This window comes from Salvelinus namaycush, chromosome 36 (genome assembly GCF_016432855.1).
Source record: "Salvelinus namaycush isolate Seneca chromosome 36, SaNama_1.0, whole genome shotgun sequence".
In the NCBI taxonomy this organism is placed as follows: domain Eukaryota; kingdom Metazoa; phylum Chordata; class Actinopteri; order Salmoniformes; family Salmonidae; genus Salvelinus; species Salvelinus namaycush.
In genome coordinates, this window is record NC_052342.1 from 3,248,468 (window position 1) to 3,267,901 (window position 19,434).

Genomic DNA, 19,434 nt, shown 5'->3' on the forward strand with positions numbered 1-19,434 from the left:
AGAGAGAGAGAGAGAGAGAGAGAGAGAGAGAGAGAGAGAGAGAGAGAGAGAGAGAGAGAGAGAGAGAGAGAGAGAGAGAGAGAGAGAGAGAGAGAGAGAAACAAGGGGGAAGACAAGATGAGGGGGAGAACAAGAGAGAGAGAGAGAAGAACAAGATGAGGGGGAGAACAAGAGAGAGAGAAATCAGCCCAATCTACTGTGCTGACAGAACAGCACACAGGAGTCACGAGGGTAGGAGAGAAAGAAAATAACAGAATGAAAGAGAGAGGGTGAGATTCAACAAGAGAATGAGAGGAGTGAGAGGGAAAGCAGGGAAACAAGAAAATTAGCATTCCTGAAAAGGCCTGTGGGACTTCATAATTCAGCTGATTTGATACATGCGAGCGGGGCCACTCATAAACTCCTGGCCGTCCATGACCCTCATTTTTCAGTCGGAGTTTCCAGACTAGTCCAGTGTTTGACAAGATTTATCTAGCTGGGCTAATAGCCTACTCTCTCTCCTAGGTAAGGCCTCATCGATAGCAGGGCCTGTCCTGCAGACACTAATGAATATTTCTGCTGCTGCTGCACATGTTACGTGGGGTTTTTCTTTTTTTTCATTCTATGGGTTTGGACGGTGGGAGGGGTGGATTACACACATGTGTAGGATATGAGAAAATTACACACACACACAGGATATTGAAACCCTCTCAGGCATGTCGCTGTGTTTGTGCCTGGTGTGCTGGATGATGGAGAGACTGAACTGTGAAGGACCCTGTTGTTCTCCTCTCTATTCTGCATAGGAGCCACACACATGCACACACACACATATTCACGCACACACACCAGGGCTCCAGAATAACTTTTTCCGCTGGTAGCCCTTTTTCCACTGGTGGCTCAACTTTCTCAGTTGATGGCACCAGCACCAGATTTGGTCGCACCAATTTTTGACCAGAGCTGTGTCCCATAATGTACTTGCATTCCATACAGAACCAGGTTAATAATGACTAGCCACCTTTTAAATGATCATGCCCTTGCAGGGCTTGACATTCAGATAAATTTGCCAGTGGCACAAGATAAGATTTAAATGACGCATGCATCATCTGCTTTCCTGGCCTAGTGTTCTTTTAATTCGGGCCAGTATCTTTCAGTTGGCACTGGCCCGAATGAAAATAATACTAGGCCGGGAAAGCAGATGACGCGTGCATCATTTAAATCTTATCTTTAATTTGCGGGCTGAGCAAGTAGCCTACAGCCTATAATGACCTACCCTCCATACACAAATAATTACATTTTAACTTGACAATATCATATTTATGTTGATTGTTTGGAGGGACAAAATAAAACCTTTGCACAATCTCAAAAAGTGTGTGATTGTTAGAGATTTTGAACAGTCACTTTACAGTTGTAGGGCCGCTTAAAACCAGTTTTATCTTTTGGGAAATTCAATTTTCCCGGTTAAATTTTTTGCTAAATCAATGCCAAGGGATTGATACAAATCTTCATGATATCATTCTGCCAGGAAGGCCTAAAACCTTAAGAAACATTCATTCAAACATCGCATGATGACTGAATTGCGCATCGCAAAGATTCAACCAAGACTTCGGACCAAACTTTTTGAATACCTGGTCTGCATACCCATTGTTGGATACCCATGGCTGTTTGAATAAATCTTGATAATAATAGAAATTGTGAACCAAAAACTAACGTGACCATCTAAAAAAAATCACTGGCACAGTAGCACGCACACACACACTTAAAATATAATATTGCTTCTCAAGTTCCTCTTCTCCTCTCCCAAGTCAAGTCTGATCCATTATAGCCTGAGACAACGGGTTAGAGGATATGAATGGATATGCCTGGTAATAGAACCAGGCTGATCACTAGAAATAGACTTCGATTACGGACGTTTGAAGAGGTCCTGAGAACATTGTTAATTAATGCTGACAACTATGTACATTCTATGGATGAACTTGGAGGCGTGACATGACCCTGAGGGCTGTATTGCATGTCTAGACGTGCTTATGAACAATTGCTGAACTTTGGATTGGTGTGAAAGAAGTCTCAATGATAATGTGAAAATGTCAAGTGTGTCTGAATTGTGTTTTCCCCAAATAAACAATCATTTCAAATAAAGAAAAGGTCTTGAGTACAAAAAACTATGGTCAAATACTTGCACAAACTCATGATGCCGGGAGGCAAAGTGCGCTGCTCAGATGGTAACAGTGAATTGTTAAAATAAAAAATGTTTAAGCCTTCCCCAAACCATAGCCCTAACCGTAACCACTCGGACTGAATACTTAAACATAACACGAGATATGATGTTTCTGTTTTAACCCTGTAACCATGTGGAATTAAACCTGTGACCACGAGGAATTAATGAGTCAAACATAGACGTCGAATTTCGATGTAAGACTATGAGATCTTGTTGCATAAAACGCTATCCTTTTGCACAAATATGCTGGGGATTAACTGCATTATTTATCTTGGCTGATTCTTAATCCTTGTTATGCAGTCAAGAGATCCTCACATATCTTAATATTTCAACAGCCGCTCCAGAGAAAAATATTAACGAGTAATCGGTGCCAAATGAGCAGACTGTGAATGTGTGTGTGTGTGTATGCGTGTGTGTGTGTGCATGGGTGTGTGCGTTTGTGCCTGTGTTTCTGTTTGTGTTGCATCCATGTGAATGTGTGTGTATGCTTCTCTCTGTGTGAGCCTGTGTGTTTGTCAGGACTCCCTGAAATCAATCAGATTCTGAAGGTTTTATCTATTAACTGAATATCTCTAACGGTCGCCCCAGCGTGAGTTGTTGTAAGCACGTGATGTCAGAATGCACTCACCGTTCCAAAATGTGATTGTTACGCAACAGAACAGTTCACACACGTTGCCTGTTAATTATCTATAGGATATGTTTCAATTTGTCAATTTCAAATTATTTTCTAACAACAGTATGAATTGTGGTGTGTTCCGCCTCCTCATTAATTCGCATAGAATTAACCCCTTTCAGTGTTGGGGACAATTTATGCTTGAGGCTTTACTGAGCCGAACAAACTTCGAACAAACTTCTCTCTTCACAAACTTCTCTATTCGAGGAGAGCCCACGCATAGATTGCTTTCGATTTCTCTAAAGTGTTTTACTCAATTATTTCGATCAATGTTGAGCTGACCCGTGATGTGATGAATTATAAATAGTAATTGCTATTAGCTCATTCATATTGTGGTTTCTGTCAGCCGAGAGTTATCTAAATATGACCGCTTGCGTTATGTCAATATTTCCTCAGTTAGCGCTAGGACTAATGTAGCTTACATTTTCCGGTTTGGATGATTGTGTATGCTGTTGCTACTTCTGTGAATGTCTGAACACTGCATCCAAAAATAAACTGGGCACATTCAGGACCTAACTTTTTAAGGACTGTGTTTGTGCAAAATGTTTCTGTGAAAAAACAGTGTGGCCAGCTCAAATGCTGACAGTTGCGTCAATCGATACTGGATGTTCAAAATAAGCATTCTAATCAACCGGTTTGATCGTATGCTCCAGGGACCACTGTAGAATGATCACACCCGTTTGTTGGTACGTGGTTAAACCCGAGCAGATCAGAGTTTTTTACTTGTCAGCACCCAGGCACCACTGACACAGTAATCAGCCAGGCAGACCAAACAATTCAGCCCGTCGCATTTCCCTCTGTCTGTCTTCCAAATAACATTAGCCATCCCCTCTTCATAAACAAGTTCAAATCTCACAAACGAGTGTCAAGCCCTGACCTTAGAGATCCTTTTTATGTTTCTATTTTGGTTTGGTCAGGGCGTGAGTTGGGGTGGGCATTCTATGTTTTGTGTTTCTATGATTTTCTATTTCTATGTTTTGGCCGGGTATGGTTCTCAATCTATCGTTGTCTCTGATTGGGAACCATACTTAGGTAGCTCTTTTTTCCACCTGTGTTTGTGGGAAGTTGACTCACTTTGCCTTTGAGCTTCACGGTTTGTTTTTGTAGTGTTTATTGTTTTGTTTGGCGTCATTTTCTCAATAAAAGAAAATGTACGCTCACCACGCTGCACCTTGGTCCTCTCCTTTCAACAGCCGTGACAACGAGCGATGGGATTGGTCGCCAGTGGTTGCCGACAGTGACGGGTGACATTAGAACAGCACTGGGCAACTCCAGTCCTCGGAGGCCTGATTGGTGTCACACTTTTGCCCCAGCCCCAGCTAACACACCTGACTCCAATAATCAACTAATCATGATCTTCAGTTAAAAGTGCAATTAGTTTAAATCAGGTGTGTTTGCTAGGGATGGGGGAGAAGTGTGACACCAATCAGGCTCCCGAGGACTGGAATTGCCTAGGCCTGCATTAGAGGCTGAATTATGGGAAAAAGTGTGAGCCATTTAGACCACGAGTGTGAGAGCACTGCACATTGGAGGTTGTTTAAACCTGTGAAACGTTGCAAAAACATCCTGAAATGCATCCAGTACAAGTCCTAAACCAAACAATCACGTCAAACACTACATAGTGCATCTATTTAGACCCAGATATATCTCTTAGCAGTATTTGTTGTGTGTCAGTATGATTATTTTGACATCAGTAGCCTCTGAAAAATTAGAAAACGGTCCACTCGTCTGACACCACACTGGTGGCACTACACAAGCATACACTGAGTGTACAAACCATTAAGGACACCTTCCTAATATTGAGTCCCCCCTTTTGCCCTCAGAACAGCCTCAATTCATCGGGGCATGGACTCTATAAAGTGTCGAAAGCATTCCACAGGGATGCTGGCCCATGTTGACTCCAAGGTTTCCCACAGTTGTGTAAAGTTGGCCCGATGTCCTTTGGGTGGTGGACCATTCTTGATACACACAGGAAATGGTTGAGCATGAAAAACCCAGCAGCATTGCAGTTCTTGACACAAACCGGTTTACCTGGCACCTAATAGCATACCCCGTTCAAAGGCACAGAGTGATGGAAAAGCAGCCAACAATTGCTCAGCATATGTGAGAACTGACCCCATAGGGCTGACCCCATTTAGTCGATTATTTGGTCGATGGGCATTTGGTCGACAAGATGTTGTTTTTAGATGAACAGTGGCAAATATATTATAAAAAAATTATGGCACACGAGACAACGGTCTGATTCACGCTTGTCTGAGTGAACAAATCCATTACGGAGGCCGCAGGGATGGCACACCAGTGTCACCAGTAGTACATTTACCATTAACTACCATCATTTCTAATCTGCAGTGTTTGTTTGGTTGAGGTAAATTCTGTTAATGCATTCGATATGCATTGAGAATGAGAATAGTTCCTCAACATAGCCTATTTCGATAACCATTCAACATGAAAGGGGAGAAAAAATGTCATGCTCTGATCCGGTGGAAACGTCATAAAAAAGGCCGATCTGATTACTTCTTATACAGCTGTGTCTGTCTGTCCGGAGCTCACTGGCACGGGGAACTCCGAGGGCCCAGAATATTTTACACAATGTTGCAAGTTTGCTAGCATGAGCTTGGCCGTACCAAGTTAATAATTGACACAATGGTTCAAGATCCTTGCAGACAGACCATGCATAGCCAATGTGATTTAAAGGATATTTTTTATCAGGATATTTTTTTGTACCTGCGGGCTGCAACATTTTTGTTTGGTGGCTTTATGTAGGCTAGTTTTACATATTGGCAATAGAAGTTACTTTTAGATTTGTATCATTTTAATTTAGATATCATTTGTATTAACCACATGACAATGACTTTGAGATATGAAGACTTTGTTATAACTGAAATGAAACTGTTCCACAAAAATGTGCATATGCAAATCATAACTGGCAAGCAGATCAGTAGAACTGGTACAATAACTTGGCACTCCAAATGGAAAAGGTTGCCGACTGTTGGCCTATTACTGGCAACTTCAGCAGCGTAATGGCAGAAACTGCGAAGGCCAGCAACAGCGGGAGGAGGAGGGTCGGGAGGTTTTTTTTCTTCTGGTTAGGCTATATTGATCTCTGGCTCCATCTTTAGTAATTTGTGTGACTTCATATTTAATCACAGTGTTAAAGCATCAGATGATACGCTCAGTAGCCTACATATGGTTGATTTTATTCGAACATAGGGTGTGTCTACAGTATATATGGAAAAATACACGTTTAAAAAAAGAACAGATGACTGGATCGACCAAGATTTTTTTGTTGTCGGGGACAGCCCTAATCACTCACATACACACACAGATACACGCTCAGATATGCAGATAAAAAGGTACACACACAAAGATGCACACACACACACACACACACACACAGTGTACAAATACAGGCACACGCACATGTAATAAACATGTTAAAATACACATATGCATTCACAAATGTATTCCCTAGAGCACTAGCAGAGCTAAAAACATAAATATCCATTCTTTTTGTCCTTTTCTAGTCAACATAGTATCATCACCGAAAGCCTCAGTGGACCGTGCAATTTGTATGAAGCTCAGAAACCATTGTGTTGTTGTCCATTAAAATCAAAGACAGACATACCCACATACAGTATGATCCCTGTTGTGATCCTTCATGTTGACAGCAAACTATTCCCCTGAGTTTCACTAGCAGTGATGCTAAGTGATGTTCAGAGTTACTGGAGCTGCTGCTTGAAGAACAAGTAGATGAGGAGGGACAGCCACAATAGGAAATACCAACAATAGCAATGTACCTTTTAGCAAAATTGAGTGGGCCCCTATCAGGAATTCACACTAGCCCTCAGACAAACTGAATACAAAACATCTGGAGAGCTAGGATTTCCCTTGCTGCCGCCTCCACCACCACAGCGACATGAAGTGCAGGAATAGATACTGGTAAAAGGGAAGAATTACCTGCAAATATTCTACATATTCAATGTAATACAATTGAAATGTGGGCTCAGAAAGAAGGGGACATTGCTGACACTTCCACAAAAATAAGCAGGCGCGCCATTGAGCAATTAAGCCGCATTACGGTTGACTTTGTGACTAATCTTCCCCATTCTCTCTTTCACCGTGTTATCATGACAAATGTTACCAATGCATCTGGGCTGCTCCTGATTCAATCATGACTATTTACATTCATACCCAGCCAATGGCCACAATGGCAGATGTAGCGAGGAGAAGAGGGATAGAAATAAAGGCAGGAAGAAAGAAAACAGAACAGAAGGAGAGAGACGAGCACAGAAAGAGAATGGGAAGAGAGAGCAGAAGATTGACAAAGAGAGAGAGATTGATCAAGGCCTCCTTTTCTAGGGGTGTTTTCACACCTGGTCCCTTTCAGACAATTTCTGTGAACTCAGTGCGGTTCGCAATTTTTTTGTGCAGTGTGAACACTCAGTTCCCTCAAAAGAGCCACTGAAGTGGTCCGGTTCCCTTTCCTAGGACAATGTTAATGCAAAGCTCCCCAGGTCCACTTGTCATAATTCCCGTACCACACACTAAACTACTGCAACACCATTTCCCCTGCCATAAACCCTTACATTGCTACCACAAAAGAGAGAAGATGATGATGTGTAGGTTTGCGGAAAAAAAATGTGTGCTGTTTTGTGTCAAGGACACACAGAAATTCCAAAATGTGTGGTTTTTAGTTCAGATTATGCGTTTGCATTATGTGATCTATATGCTAAAATAGCTTCATAAGCTGTTTATTAATTGTGGGGTTTGAATAGCGTGAAAAGATAATATATTTGGTGAGAATCACAACATAGGGTACAAAATCTAGTCTAGCTCTTAAAGGGGCAGTAGCCTACCTTGGGTGTACAATTTTCAATTAGAGCATTATTTATTCTGCAGTTATTGTATTGCTATTTATTGCTTATAGTACATTTTGATTACAATTATTATGTCTCATATTTTAACTAAATGCAATCTATTAGCTTCCAAAATGTAAGTAGGTATATCTAGCCGTCCGATAACACATTTTGATTGAATGGCTTGTCCTGCAATTTGTAAAAACCCAGAGTGCATGTTGGAAAACGATCTTGGTTCCGTTCTAAACATGTGAAAGCAAAGAGAACTCGGTCCACAAAACAGGTGAAGTGAATCGGCAAAAGAGTTGAGTCCTCATTCAAAGGCAAGGGCAGTGTGACTATAAAGAGAACTGAGTTCTTTTGCTTTTACCCCAGAGTTCACTTTAAAGAGGACGGAGATCGGTTCTTTTAAAGAAGACTATATGTGAAAACACCCTAAAGGCGATTGATTTCTACTCTTTTGAAAAAAGTCTTGCCTTCGAAAGGCCTCGCCTTCGCAATATGTTTCCAGGTCAGGTAGCCAGTGCAGCTCATTCAAAGCCATTGAAATACATGAAATACATGAGGTATAATACCACTTAAGTCACATCTTATTTAGTGTTATGTACAGGGTCACCCAACCAGTAGTCAAACAATTAGTCAGACAGAATCCAACAGTATTGAGTAATCAGTATTGAGTAGGGACTAGTGTTCTCCCTCTTGCTCATTCTCACTTTCTCTCCCTCCTTACTTCCTTCAGCATCTGTTCTCCATGCATGCCTAGCTGTCAGGTAACCCTAATCTGCAGATTAGTCACTGGCCTAAAACTAATGTATTTAAATCACCCCACTCAAATTATTCAGGAATTTGCTGGCCAGTGCAATTTCACAAGTATTTTATCTCTCACTCTCTCTCTTTCTCCATCTCTCCCAATATCCCCCCTTTCAGTCTCACTGTAAAGCACATACACAAAATGCCTGGTGTGGTGTTGCCCTCCATAACAAAGTCAATTAAGCCATCCGAGACAAATGTGATCAAATTAGCATCAGTCGACACGGCAGTAAACAGACAGCACCACAGGCAACCTCCTGTACTAAACACAAAGCAGTGATGAACCAACCAGCTGATCTCATTCTGCACCATCTTCATCTTCTCACACACCACCAGCTCTTTTTCCCCTGTGCTGTGCATATACTTAATGATACACAGGCAAACAGATGCCGCTTCGTTCATGTTATGTTAGTTGCATGATGATTTAGTTTTAGTGGCTATACTCTACAAAGAATGTAATCCATTCATATGTTGTTCAACCGATTCATGCCAAATGTTTTACATGTAGGTTATACGCATAAGCTAAATGGCTACAATTCACAAACTCCCATATGGGTGAACACATACCGAATACAGAACATTTTATGCCTACTTCCTTATTTCGTTACAGTGTACCGTAACGCGGATGATCCACATGGGATTCAAATATAGAAGATAAACAAAATGAGAAATTTGCATCATACAACGGCTATGATAACAACAGTGGCCAATGTTTTCTCTCCGGTCCAGCCTCGAGTCAGTCATTCGACCCGTTTCAGCATCCGACCCGTTTCATCGTCCACGGGGGAGTCAACCTGACCAAACATGATAAACCTTGAACAGTTCCTCTTATCAAGTAATTACCTTATTGAGTGCAACTGGTGACTGCCTCCCTTAACCTGTTTGACACAGATAGAATCAGAACCAACTAAATGGAAGGTTACAGAAACGTACTGAAGTTTACAGAGCGGGGTAAAAATACAGTAGGTAGACGATTTGCAACGGTTCATATAGATATAGGCTGCAGACTATTTACAAACACGCTAGGTTAGTACACGGCTATAATAAAGATTCACAGAGGGGGGCAGAAAAACAGATTAGGACAATTGTGGCATCTCAAAGGTGTTTAGGTAACCACAGTAGCTTCTGTTTTTAAACAAATTAGCCTCCAGGCAAATTGAGGTTTTTCCATATTGGTTTTGTGATCTCGGGCAGACCGACAGTGCAAAAGGCCTGTTACATCATGTGTGTTTGGCTAGCGAACACATACGTAATGACCCCTATTTGCATGCTGATATTATTTGTTTGAGATGCTGTGGTGAGAAGGGAACCTGTAAATAAGGTAAGTTGGGGCTTGACAAGTTGGAGGAGGGGATGGGAAGGGAAGGAAGGGGGAGGATAGGAGCAACACTGTGCAAGTGGAATGAGGTGAGGGAGGAGAGGGCAGTGAGGTCAATGGGGCAATGTCCAGTCATGCTCGCTGAACCAACCCTAGCCTGAGGCGAGTCAGCCTCAGCTGACCCACTGTACGGAGATTTATACATGCCCTGAGGCAGAAGGATAGGATTACAACCTGCCTCAGTTCTCGATTGTTTAGAAAAGATAAGACAAGGATCCACCCGGACAGGGGATAACATTATTTCAAACGCCCCGCTTAAAAAAGGCATGATGAGTTACTTTAAGAGTAAACATTGTGTCTTTGGATAGAAAAGGTGAGCTATCGAAGGAATTATCTTTAATATCTTAGCTTAGCCAATAATTTTGTAACACTTTATTTGGACAGTCCATCTGTAGATGCTCTACAGCAGGGGTCTCCAACCTTTTGTAACATGAGAGCTACTTTAAGAAAATGTAACATGTCTCGAGCTACTCATTTTATTCTAGCTTTCAAATAGGCATATTTTTCTCTTCTCCTCACTCCTGCAACTCTTTCCCGGGTCCTTTGTGTACAAGAAAAGGTAGTGCACTAGGTTTTCTGTCAATATTTCTGGTAAAATAATGGTTAATAAACCACTCTAAGAGGGGCCCTATAAAATCTAATTATCTTTCATATTTTCCCAAATTATGTTTTCTCATTTTTGTTTTCCTGGTTTAAAACTCTAAAAATTACAATTGTTCTGGTTTTGCAACAGCTGAACAAAACATATTTTTGTATATGGAAAGATATCTCATAGCAGTTTAGATGGTATAATGATTCTCTAAACTATACATTGCTTGTTTTGTCACATAAACCTAAACTGAACTATTTGAATTTTAGCAACCATGAAATGGCAGAGCGATTTCTGCATATTGCACCTTTAAATGTGCATCTAGGGAGTGAGGAATGTGCAGACTAATGTGCCAGTCTAGCAATGCTGCTACTGCTCATTTCATAGACACGTTTGCAAATACATTTTAGATACAAATGAAATACTTACTCATGATATACTTCTGCCAGGTAAGCCTACTTTGCAGTTAACATTTAATTGAGAAGGTTTTGGGGAAAGCATTTCAATCAACCCACAAGACGGTTATCACATCAACTGGCTACACTCGGAGTGATAGACAAACCACACAGACAGACAGATGCAAAAATGCTGGAAATAATTGGCAGATATTGTGTTAGGTTTGGCTTTTTAAGCCAATAGTGGCTAACCAGCGGTGTGATAATGTCAATGTTGCATTGACAAGGTAGTAGCTGGGAGCTTGCGGTGTCTGAAAGAGATTTGTTTATGACAGTTTGTGGTGGAACAAGTGAAAATTGCATATACTTTCAGAATTGTTTGGCAAGCTACTCATAGGTGGACTGCGAGCTACTGGTAGCTCGTGATCGACCTGTTGGAAACCCCTGCTCTACAGACTATCAGTAACATTTCAGCTAACTATCTACTAAACCTAACCCTAGACCTAACCCTAACCTTAACCCTTATTGTAATCCTTAACTTAACCCTTAACCTGACCCTAGCCCTAACCCTTACCTTAATCTTTACCCTAACCCCTTATTCTAAGCCTAACCCTAACCTTAGCAGGCAGATGCTCATCAACAGATATGTTGTTGATAGTATGACCATCTGTAGAGCATCTACAAATGGAAAATCTGGACATTTCCAAATAAAGTGTGACCAATAATTTAGCTTTAGGCATTTGGTATTTGAGAGTATGACGATTATCAACTAAAACACTGTTTAACACAGGGATTTAGCTACGGAAACATGACAACTGAGAACAATGTCGCAGTAGGGATACAATGGAAGAAAGAGAGAGAGACAAAAAACACAGGCTTGAATCCAATCCGTGTGGTGTTCCAGGAATGACTGAAATGTCAGGTACATCACCCTACTGTTCTAACTCAATGGCTGCTCAGTGACACGCTGGCTTCTCACTCTGTGCTCCCCTGGCTTAATGACTGCTTAAATGTCTGACGACAACCTGCTAAACTTCACTGGTTGCCTGGTTACCTGCTTGGAGCCCAAGCCGGCTGCTGCATGTGCGGTGGTTATTGTTATATTAGGTAGGCGAAGGATGAGGTGGAAGGAGACCTAGAAGGAACCTGATACCGCAGTAGAGACTCATAGTCAATAGGATAGTGAAGCTGCCACCCCCCCCCAACTCTCATGTGGAAAAGTAGAGACCACTCTGTGTACCGCAAACAGGGCTCTCTTTAGTCTCTATTTCTAGGAGGAGAGTGAGCGAAGGAGAGTGTGAGAAGTGGAGAGAGAGAGAGAGAGGGAGAGACAGTCGGTGTATGTGTGTGAGTGAGAGAGATTTGCTAATCCCATCAAAAGGTTTCAACCTCATTGAGCCTTAAATATCATAGATTGCAATGCATTTTGGATTTCCTGCCACTGTTAATTCAATAACAAAGGTTAAATCTGATATGTTTTGAATAGCAATTTCCATATCTAATGTGATCAATTTGACATTGCGGATTACCCTGTCTCCAGCAGTCACAATACAATGTGATCTACTGTGCAATTCTCTACAATCAGATATGAAACCTTATCCCTAATCCAACCTCCCACCGGCTCTGCATGCAAAACCATAGCAACAACGGAGTCGGACAAGAAGCCATGTTTAATTCGATAGAAATAGAATCTATTCATTCTATTTCTATGTATAATTCCATCCCCAGCACCTCAGAATCCTTATGCGTTTCATTACACATTATGTCCTCAACCAAAGGGGGGTGCTTACCAGCGTGTTTTAGCTGTGGTGGCCCTAAAAAGCAAGAGCATGACTACCACTCTGCTCTCTATTAAAGACATGGTCACTCGATGCCATAATTGGGGCACATCTATACGTAAAGGGCATTTCCCAGCAATTAAATTAACCTCAGGAGACTGTAAGTGCAGCCGTTCAATTGAAGTATCAACAGGGAATGTTTGACACGGCATGTATGGGAATGTAATAACACGTTATAGAATGTTATATACTGTCTCTCTGGTGCCTAATGGGTACATGGGGCTACAGTTGCCGCTGCTTCTGACAATATTCATTAAACCATAGAGGGCAACACTTCTACATTAGCCAGTGGGAGTTACATTTACAGGAACCGTTGAGGAGAATCGAGAAAAAGTAGCTCTGCATGTTTAAATAGAGGTAATTGCACATTATGGTTGCGGGGACAGCCTTTGCAAACCCTCAACACTCAATGCTCGACATCCATGTGTGTTTCGGGTCTGTGTCTGAATCCTTGAATGAATTGACTTGTCTATAAAAAAAAAAACACTGTAGCGAGAATTCACATAAAAAAGTAAATAAATAATTATAGAAAAGTGCAGCAGCACAGCTAGCGACATACACAATACATGGCTCTGCCGCAGCGAATAGAGTGGCCTGTTAATTATGGATGGGACATCCGTAAGCAACAGCAGTCCTCACACAAAACACTGAATACGGCGCATTAGAAGCTGTTAGAGACAGTAGAGGAAAAAGAGAGGTATGGATGGATGGATGGAGAGGGAGAGTGATGAATTAAAGAGGAAATAGCAGGAGGGAAAGGGATATAGAGTAGAGTAAGGGAGAGAAGATTAATAAAGAAAGAGACACTGCATGAAAAAAAGGCAAGCGAGGAAAAGGGCAAAAAGAAATTGAGAGCAATGATTTTGAGGAGAGGGGCAGAAATTGGTGTGGTGGTGAGAGATAGAGGAGAGTGAAAGATAGGGTGGGAGAGGAGGCGGCTTTGAAGAAAGGGAAAGATGCAGAGGCGGATACTGCCAGAGAGAGAGAGAGAGAGAGAGAGAGAGAGAGAGAGAGAAGAACAAGGGGGAAGAACAAGAGAGAGAGAGAGAAGAACAAGGGGGAAGACAAGATGAGGGGGAGAACAAGAGAGAGAGAGAGAAGAACAAGGGGGAAGACAAGATGAGGGGGAGAACAAGAGAGAGAGAGAGAAGAACAAGGGGGAAGACAAGATGAGGGGGAGAACAAGAGAGAGAGAAATCAGCCCAATCTACTGTGCTGACAGAACAGCACACAGGAATGCAAGAGGAGTTTGCTGCTTACAACACGTAAGAGAACAATCAATAATGCATTAGATTGCCATAGAAAACATATGAAACAATAGGGTAAGTGTTATTTTCCTGGTAAATGCAGATGAAAAGGAACCGACTTCATAATGTATTAACCTTGCTTCGCACCACCTGGCTTTTTCATATATATATATATTTTTGAAGAACCATAATGATATGAATTGATTCATTCACACTTCCCTAGAATATGAATGTCCCTGTCATGCATGCAGCCATGAACGATGGCACAAAGAGTCGATGAGAGGAGCGAGGAAGATAGGAAACAGAGGAAGGGATGGCCGGAGGGAGAATGCGTAAGAGATGGGTGTCATAAGGAAATAAAGAGGGTATAGTGAGACGAAGGAGAGAGAGAGAAAGAGGGAAGAGAGAGATGGATGAAGAGATAAATGAGAGTAGCCTACAGAAGGGATGGAGAGAGCGAAAGACAGAACGTGTCTGAGACAGAACATGAGCGAGAAAGAGAGAGAAAGAGCAGGAGGGAGAGGTTTATGTAAGCCCGATTTGACTGCTGGGTCAGTGAATTGATGCAGACACATCAGGGCACAGGAATGTTGTGACCTCCTGCCCAGATGTTCCTAGTCAAGCTGAAAATTCAACACGGCATCCTCGGTTAGCATTCCTTTAGAAGGCCACTCCTGTATTTCATTATCACAATGTCTTCCTTTTTTTTCCCTTTCTCTTGTTTTTTTTTCACCCTCTAAAAGGAAGAAACATTTTGCCTTGTTACAAAGAGGGCGGGGAGTTATTGACCTAGCAGAAGGGTATCCTAGCTACCTAGCCACACTGTGATAGAATAACTGCAAACCAGACCCGTATGCAGGCGGTCTACAACACTCAAAACACATACGTCAGCCAAAGTGACACCCCAGTCAAACTAAACCGCCTCACAATACTAGAGAGAGCAAAAGAGCCGGATACGCTCCGGCGAGTGAAAATGATATCCTGGCATAGGCTACGCATGTCCTCATTTCCTTTTTCAATATCACATGGTGAGTGGCACTCCAAACCCAAACAGATCAATACAGCTAACTTGACACATATTAGCACCATAAAAGCAACATGACTACTGAGACTAGGCCTGTCAGGAGGCATTACGCAGGAGATAACACTAAGAGAGGGAGAAACATGACACATTTGAAAACAGAAAGAAAAAAAAGAAGGAAAAAATGACATATATATATATATATATATATATATATATATATATATATATATATATATATTGAGTCAATGTATTCTTACCTGTTTGTTGTACTTGTTGATGGTTTGACTGCTGTACTCAGAGCAGTGGTCAGATCCAAGGGAAATGTTATCTCCGGTGCCAACGAAGGTGTTGGCAGGGGGCAGGTCCTGAACAGCCTGATGCTTTTTCCCGGCCGTGGGCGACTGGGGGTGGAGCTGGACCGTGGGCAGTGGCGAGCTGGACTTGTAGTGCCGGGCCAGATCCGGGCTCCCGGGCCCTCCGTTAACAGACCGGTACCGGCCCATCCCAGGGCTGTCCGACAGCTTCTCGTTGACACCATCGTAGCGCTGGCCGTTGGGCTTGGAGGCCTCAATGGTGACGATGCTGCTGTACAGTGGCTGTTTGGACTTCTTGTTCTTCTTGTCTTTCTTAGGCTTTTTGCCCTTGTCATGCTGCTGAGGGGTGAAGAAGTCCTCGTGGTCCTTCTTGCCTGCCTCATAGCCATTCTTGTTCTTGGGGCGGCAGTAACGGGCCATGACGACAATGAGGATGATGAGAATGACCGTCATGATGCCCGACACCACCCCGATGACGATGCTCAGCCGCTGCTTACCCAGGTCGTAGTTGGGGTCACCAGCGATGTTGGTATTGAGCGGCGTACCCAGGCTCTTGGCCACCTGGGCCTCTACGATGGTGGAGTTGGAGAGGGTCTCATTGACATAGACATGCACAAGGGTAGTGGTGCTCTGGGAGGGCTGCCCGCTGTCGTTCACCTGGACCACCAGTCTATGAAGGCCATAGTGTTTCTGCTCCAGCTTCCCCACCAGTGAGATGACCCCGCTGCCCCCGTCAATCTCAAACAGTTTGAAGGGGTTTCCGCCGATGATGCTGTAGCTCAGGTCAGCGTTGATCCCTGTGTCCGTATCAGTGGCTATGACGGTACGTACTACAGTCCTGATGTTGCTGGAGGGGGGCAGGAGGGTGTAAGAGCTGTTGATGGGGAAGGTGACGGTTGGCGGGTTGTCGTTCTCGTCCATCACAAAAAGTGACACAGTGGCTGTGGCGGATCTGGGTGGGTCTCCACCGTCCACGGCCTTGACCCTAAACGTGTATGAAGTCTTCTGCTCACGGTCAAATGACATGGTGGAGAAAATGGTTCCTGTGTCATTCTCAATGGAGAAGATATCCTCCTCTTCCTCGATGAAGAGGCTCATTTCAGCGTTCTGGCCCTGGTCAGCGTCAATGACGGTCACCATGCCAACAGGGCTGTTGGGTGTTAGGTTCTCTTTGACGTAGAAGGTGAACACGTCCTGCATGAACTTTGGCTCATTGTCGTTCTTATCTGCCACCAGGACCACCACAGTGGCTGACCCCTGGAGAATGGGCATGCCCTTATCTTTAGCTATCACTTTGAACTCATACCTCTCTGTTTGCTCCCTGTCCAGAATGGTGTTTACTCTGATGTCACCACTGTCTGCATCAATGGAGAATATCCCATTTACTGAGGAGACGAGGGAGTAGGCGATTTCCGCATTCTTGCCGCTGTCAGCATCGATTGCCCGCACTGTGGTCACCCTCTCGCCTGGGGCATTGTTTTCCAGAAAGGACACCTCCACCACGTTCTGGCTAAAGATGGGTGGGTTGTCGTTGAAGTCTCCCACCTTCACGATAAGCGAGTTATTACTGGCCAGGCTAGGGCTTCCTGAGTCCACAGCCACGATGACCACGTTGTACTCCTGTGTGGCCTCATAGTCCAGTGGGGCTGATGTATGGAGAAAGTATTTCTTCTTATTCATCTCACCCTCAATCTCACTGGCCGGTTTGAGCTGGAAGGGCACGTCACCCACCACAGTGCAGGTCACGATGCCGTTCTCGCCCTGATCGCGGTCTGACACCTGGACTAAGGCTATAGGCGTGTCCACCACTACATCCTCTGCCACGTTGGCCACTCCATCTTTCAAGAAAATGCGTCCGATCTTACGAATCTCGATAGCAGGCACGTTGTCGTTCTCATCTTTGATGTTGAGGACCACGGTGGCCTTTTCCATTTTGGGCGGCTGGCCTCGGTCCCTCGCCATTACCGTGAAGCGTAGTTGACTCACCTCCTCGCGGTCAATACGATGGAGCACGCTAAGCCACCCCGAGGTCTCATCCAGCCTCAATAGCCTACGCACTGACTCTGTGGCCGCGCCGAATACGTACTCAATCTGACCGTTCACCCCGACGTCCGCGTCAGCTGCTTTCAGCTGCAGGATGGGGGCACCAGGGGAGCTGTTCTCTGGCAGGTCAGCCTCATACACAGCCTTCTCAAAGCGGGGGCTGTTGTCATTCACATCAGTGATCATCACCCTCAGGATGGCCTGGGAGGAGCGTGGGGGGTCGCCCCCATCCCTAACACGCAGGGTGAGCTCATAAGAGTCCCTCTGTTCCCTGTCCAGCGCTCCTTTAATGATGAGCTGCGGCTGTTTTTCCCCATCAGTTGTGTCAGCAACTTGCAGTTCAAAGACGCTGCTCCTGGCTGCCCCCTCATCAAATCTCCTGCTGTCCACTCCGCGTCCCCCTGAGTTCGAACCCAGGCGCCTGGAGCTCTCCCCGCTGTCCTGAATAAGCTCATATCTCTCAATTCCGTTACTGCCAAAATCTCTGTCGGTGGCAGTGGGCAGGAGATAGAGAGTGCCAATCGGTCTGTTCTCCTCCACTGACAGTGTCAGAACAGGAGAGGGGAAAGACGGGGTGTTGTCATTTATGTCTAAAATAATGACTTTCCCCTCGAACAGGTCAACCCAGCTCTGAGCCGGTCCAATTACTGACACTTCAAAATCTATGAAACATTCGTTTTCATCAAATATCATTTGGCACTGCTGTAATTTTTCACGGTCTATCCGCCGTTCATTAGTGGTCAGCTCGCCTGTTATATTATCTATTTTGAAAAAATCAGAGCCGGACTCGAGGGTAAACGTCACCTCACCAGACCCGGCGACGATTCCGAGGTCTTTGGCTACGTTCCCTACCCTGACATCGGCGGGTCCCTCCTCAGCCAAGCGATATCGCAACACTTGCTTGGCATCGGGCTGATTCAGCAGCTGCAGGATGAGTAAACTGTAGCATATATAGTCCACTGCGCCAGTAGTCCTCATTGTTCCCCGCAATGTCTCAACTGGATTTTAAAGCCTTGAATCGAATGAGGATGACGGTTACTTGCTGCTATTGTTTTTGGAAAACATAATTTTCCTTCTCGGTGAATTTGAAGTCCTTCGTTTCAGGATGTGTAAGACTTCATACTCCGGACGCACACCAACACCGCTTCAACTGCAGTGAATAAGAGCAAATGCACCCCTATACTTTTCTTCATTTATTTATTTTTTTGTGGGGGGGGGGGGGGGGTTATCCTCACCCCTTTTTTCCAGCAACGAATAAATGTTTCTTTAACAGTCCGTTCAGTCTGGTTATATCCTATGTCATGAATTCATAAGGATTCCGAATATCTTATCATGCCTGTAAAGGGAAAATGTCCAAAATGTTATCTTATTTTATTTTAATGTTGAATCAGTCCGAGTTTATTCTGTTAGACGAAAAAATAAAATCTCCCAGATTGATATAGAAGCGATGTAAATGGTCAAGATTCCTTCGAAGATATTTCCAACAGATTAGTGGCAATGAAATGCCCGCACAGATTCCCAAATTGTGATGATACAGTTAGGCTACTTTACAGAGCCACTCGTCTTCTTACCTTGAAGCAGCGTACAAGAAACACATTATGTGTCCAGTAGCCTATCCAAGCAGCATCCGTGCACTCTGATTTCTTCTCTACGTTCACCCACTTATAAGAAGCAGCCCGTAAGTAGTTAAGGTTAGTTCTCACAGTTCTCACAGTCACAAGCAATACGGATAGATAAAAAAAAAACGGATAGTGAGGGAATAATAAAAAATGAAACAAACAAGGACAATTGTAATTCCCGATGTAGATAATTGGAAAATGTCGGTGAATTATTACGTGAGAATCCTCGTTCTTTTCCGCATTCTCAATCCAAGCGACCACTCTTCATATGCATGAACGCAGCGTGCGTTTGCAGCACCTATCTGCTGGACTGTGAGAGCGATTCACAATTGTGTCTCGCGCGCTCTCTCCACCTCTCCAGTTTCGTTCCCCAGCGCACGCAACTAGGGCTGAACTTGTTTGGTAGGTTTCTAGAGGGTAGGCGACGAAGTAGCCTATTTGTTAAAATGAGAGG

General features: G+C 43.7%; 1 protein-coding gene across 1 annotated transcript in view; it reads right to left on the minus strand.

Moving 5' to 3' along the window:
- Nucleotides 1–18,339, minus strand: part of LOC120030679 (protocadherin-7-like) — a 200,324-nt gene extending 181,985 nt beyond the window's left edge. The window contains exon 1 of the mRNA XM_038976122.1: nucleotides 15,262–18,339. Within this exon, the coding sequence (XP_038832050.1) occupies nucleotides 15,262–18,339 (3,078 nt within the window). The remainder of the gene's footprint in view (nucleotides 1–15,261) is intronic.
- Between the last annotated feature and the right edge of the window lie 1,095 nt (nucleotides 18,340–19,434).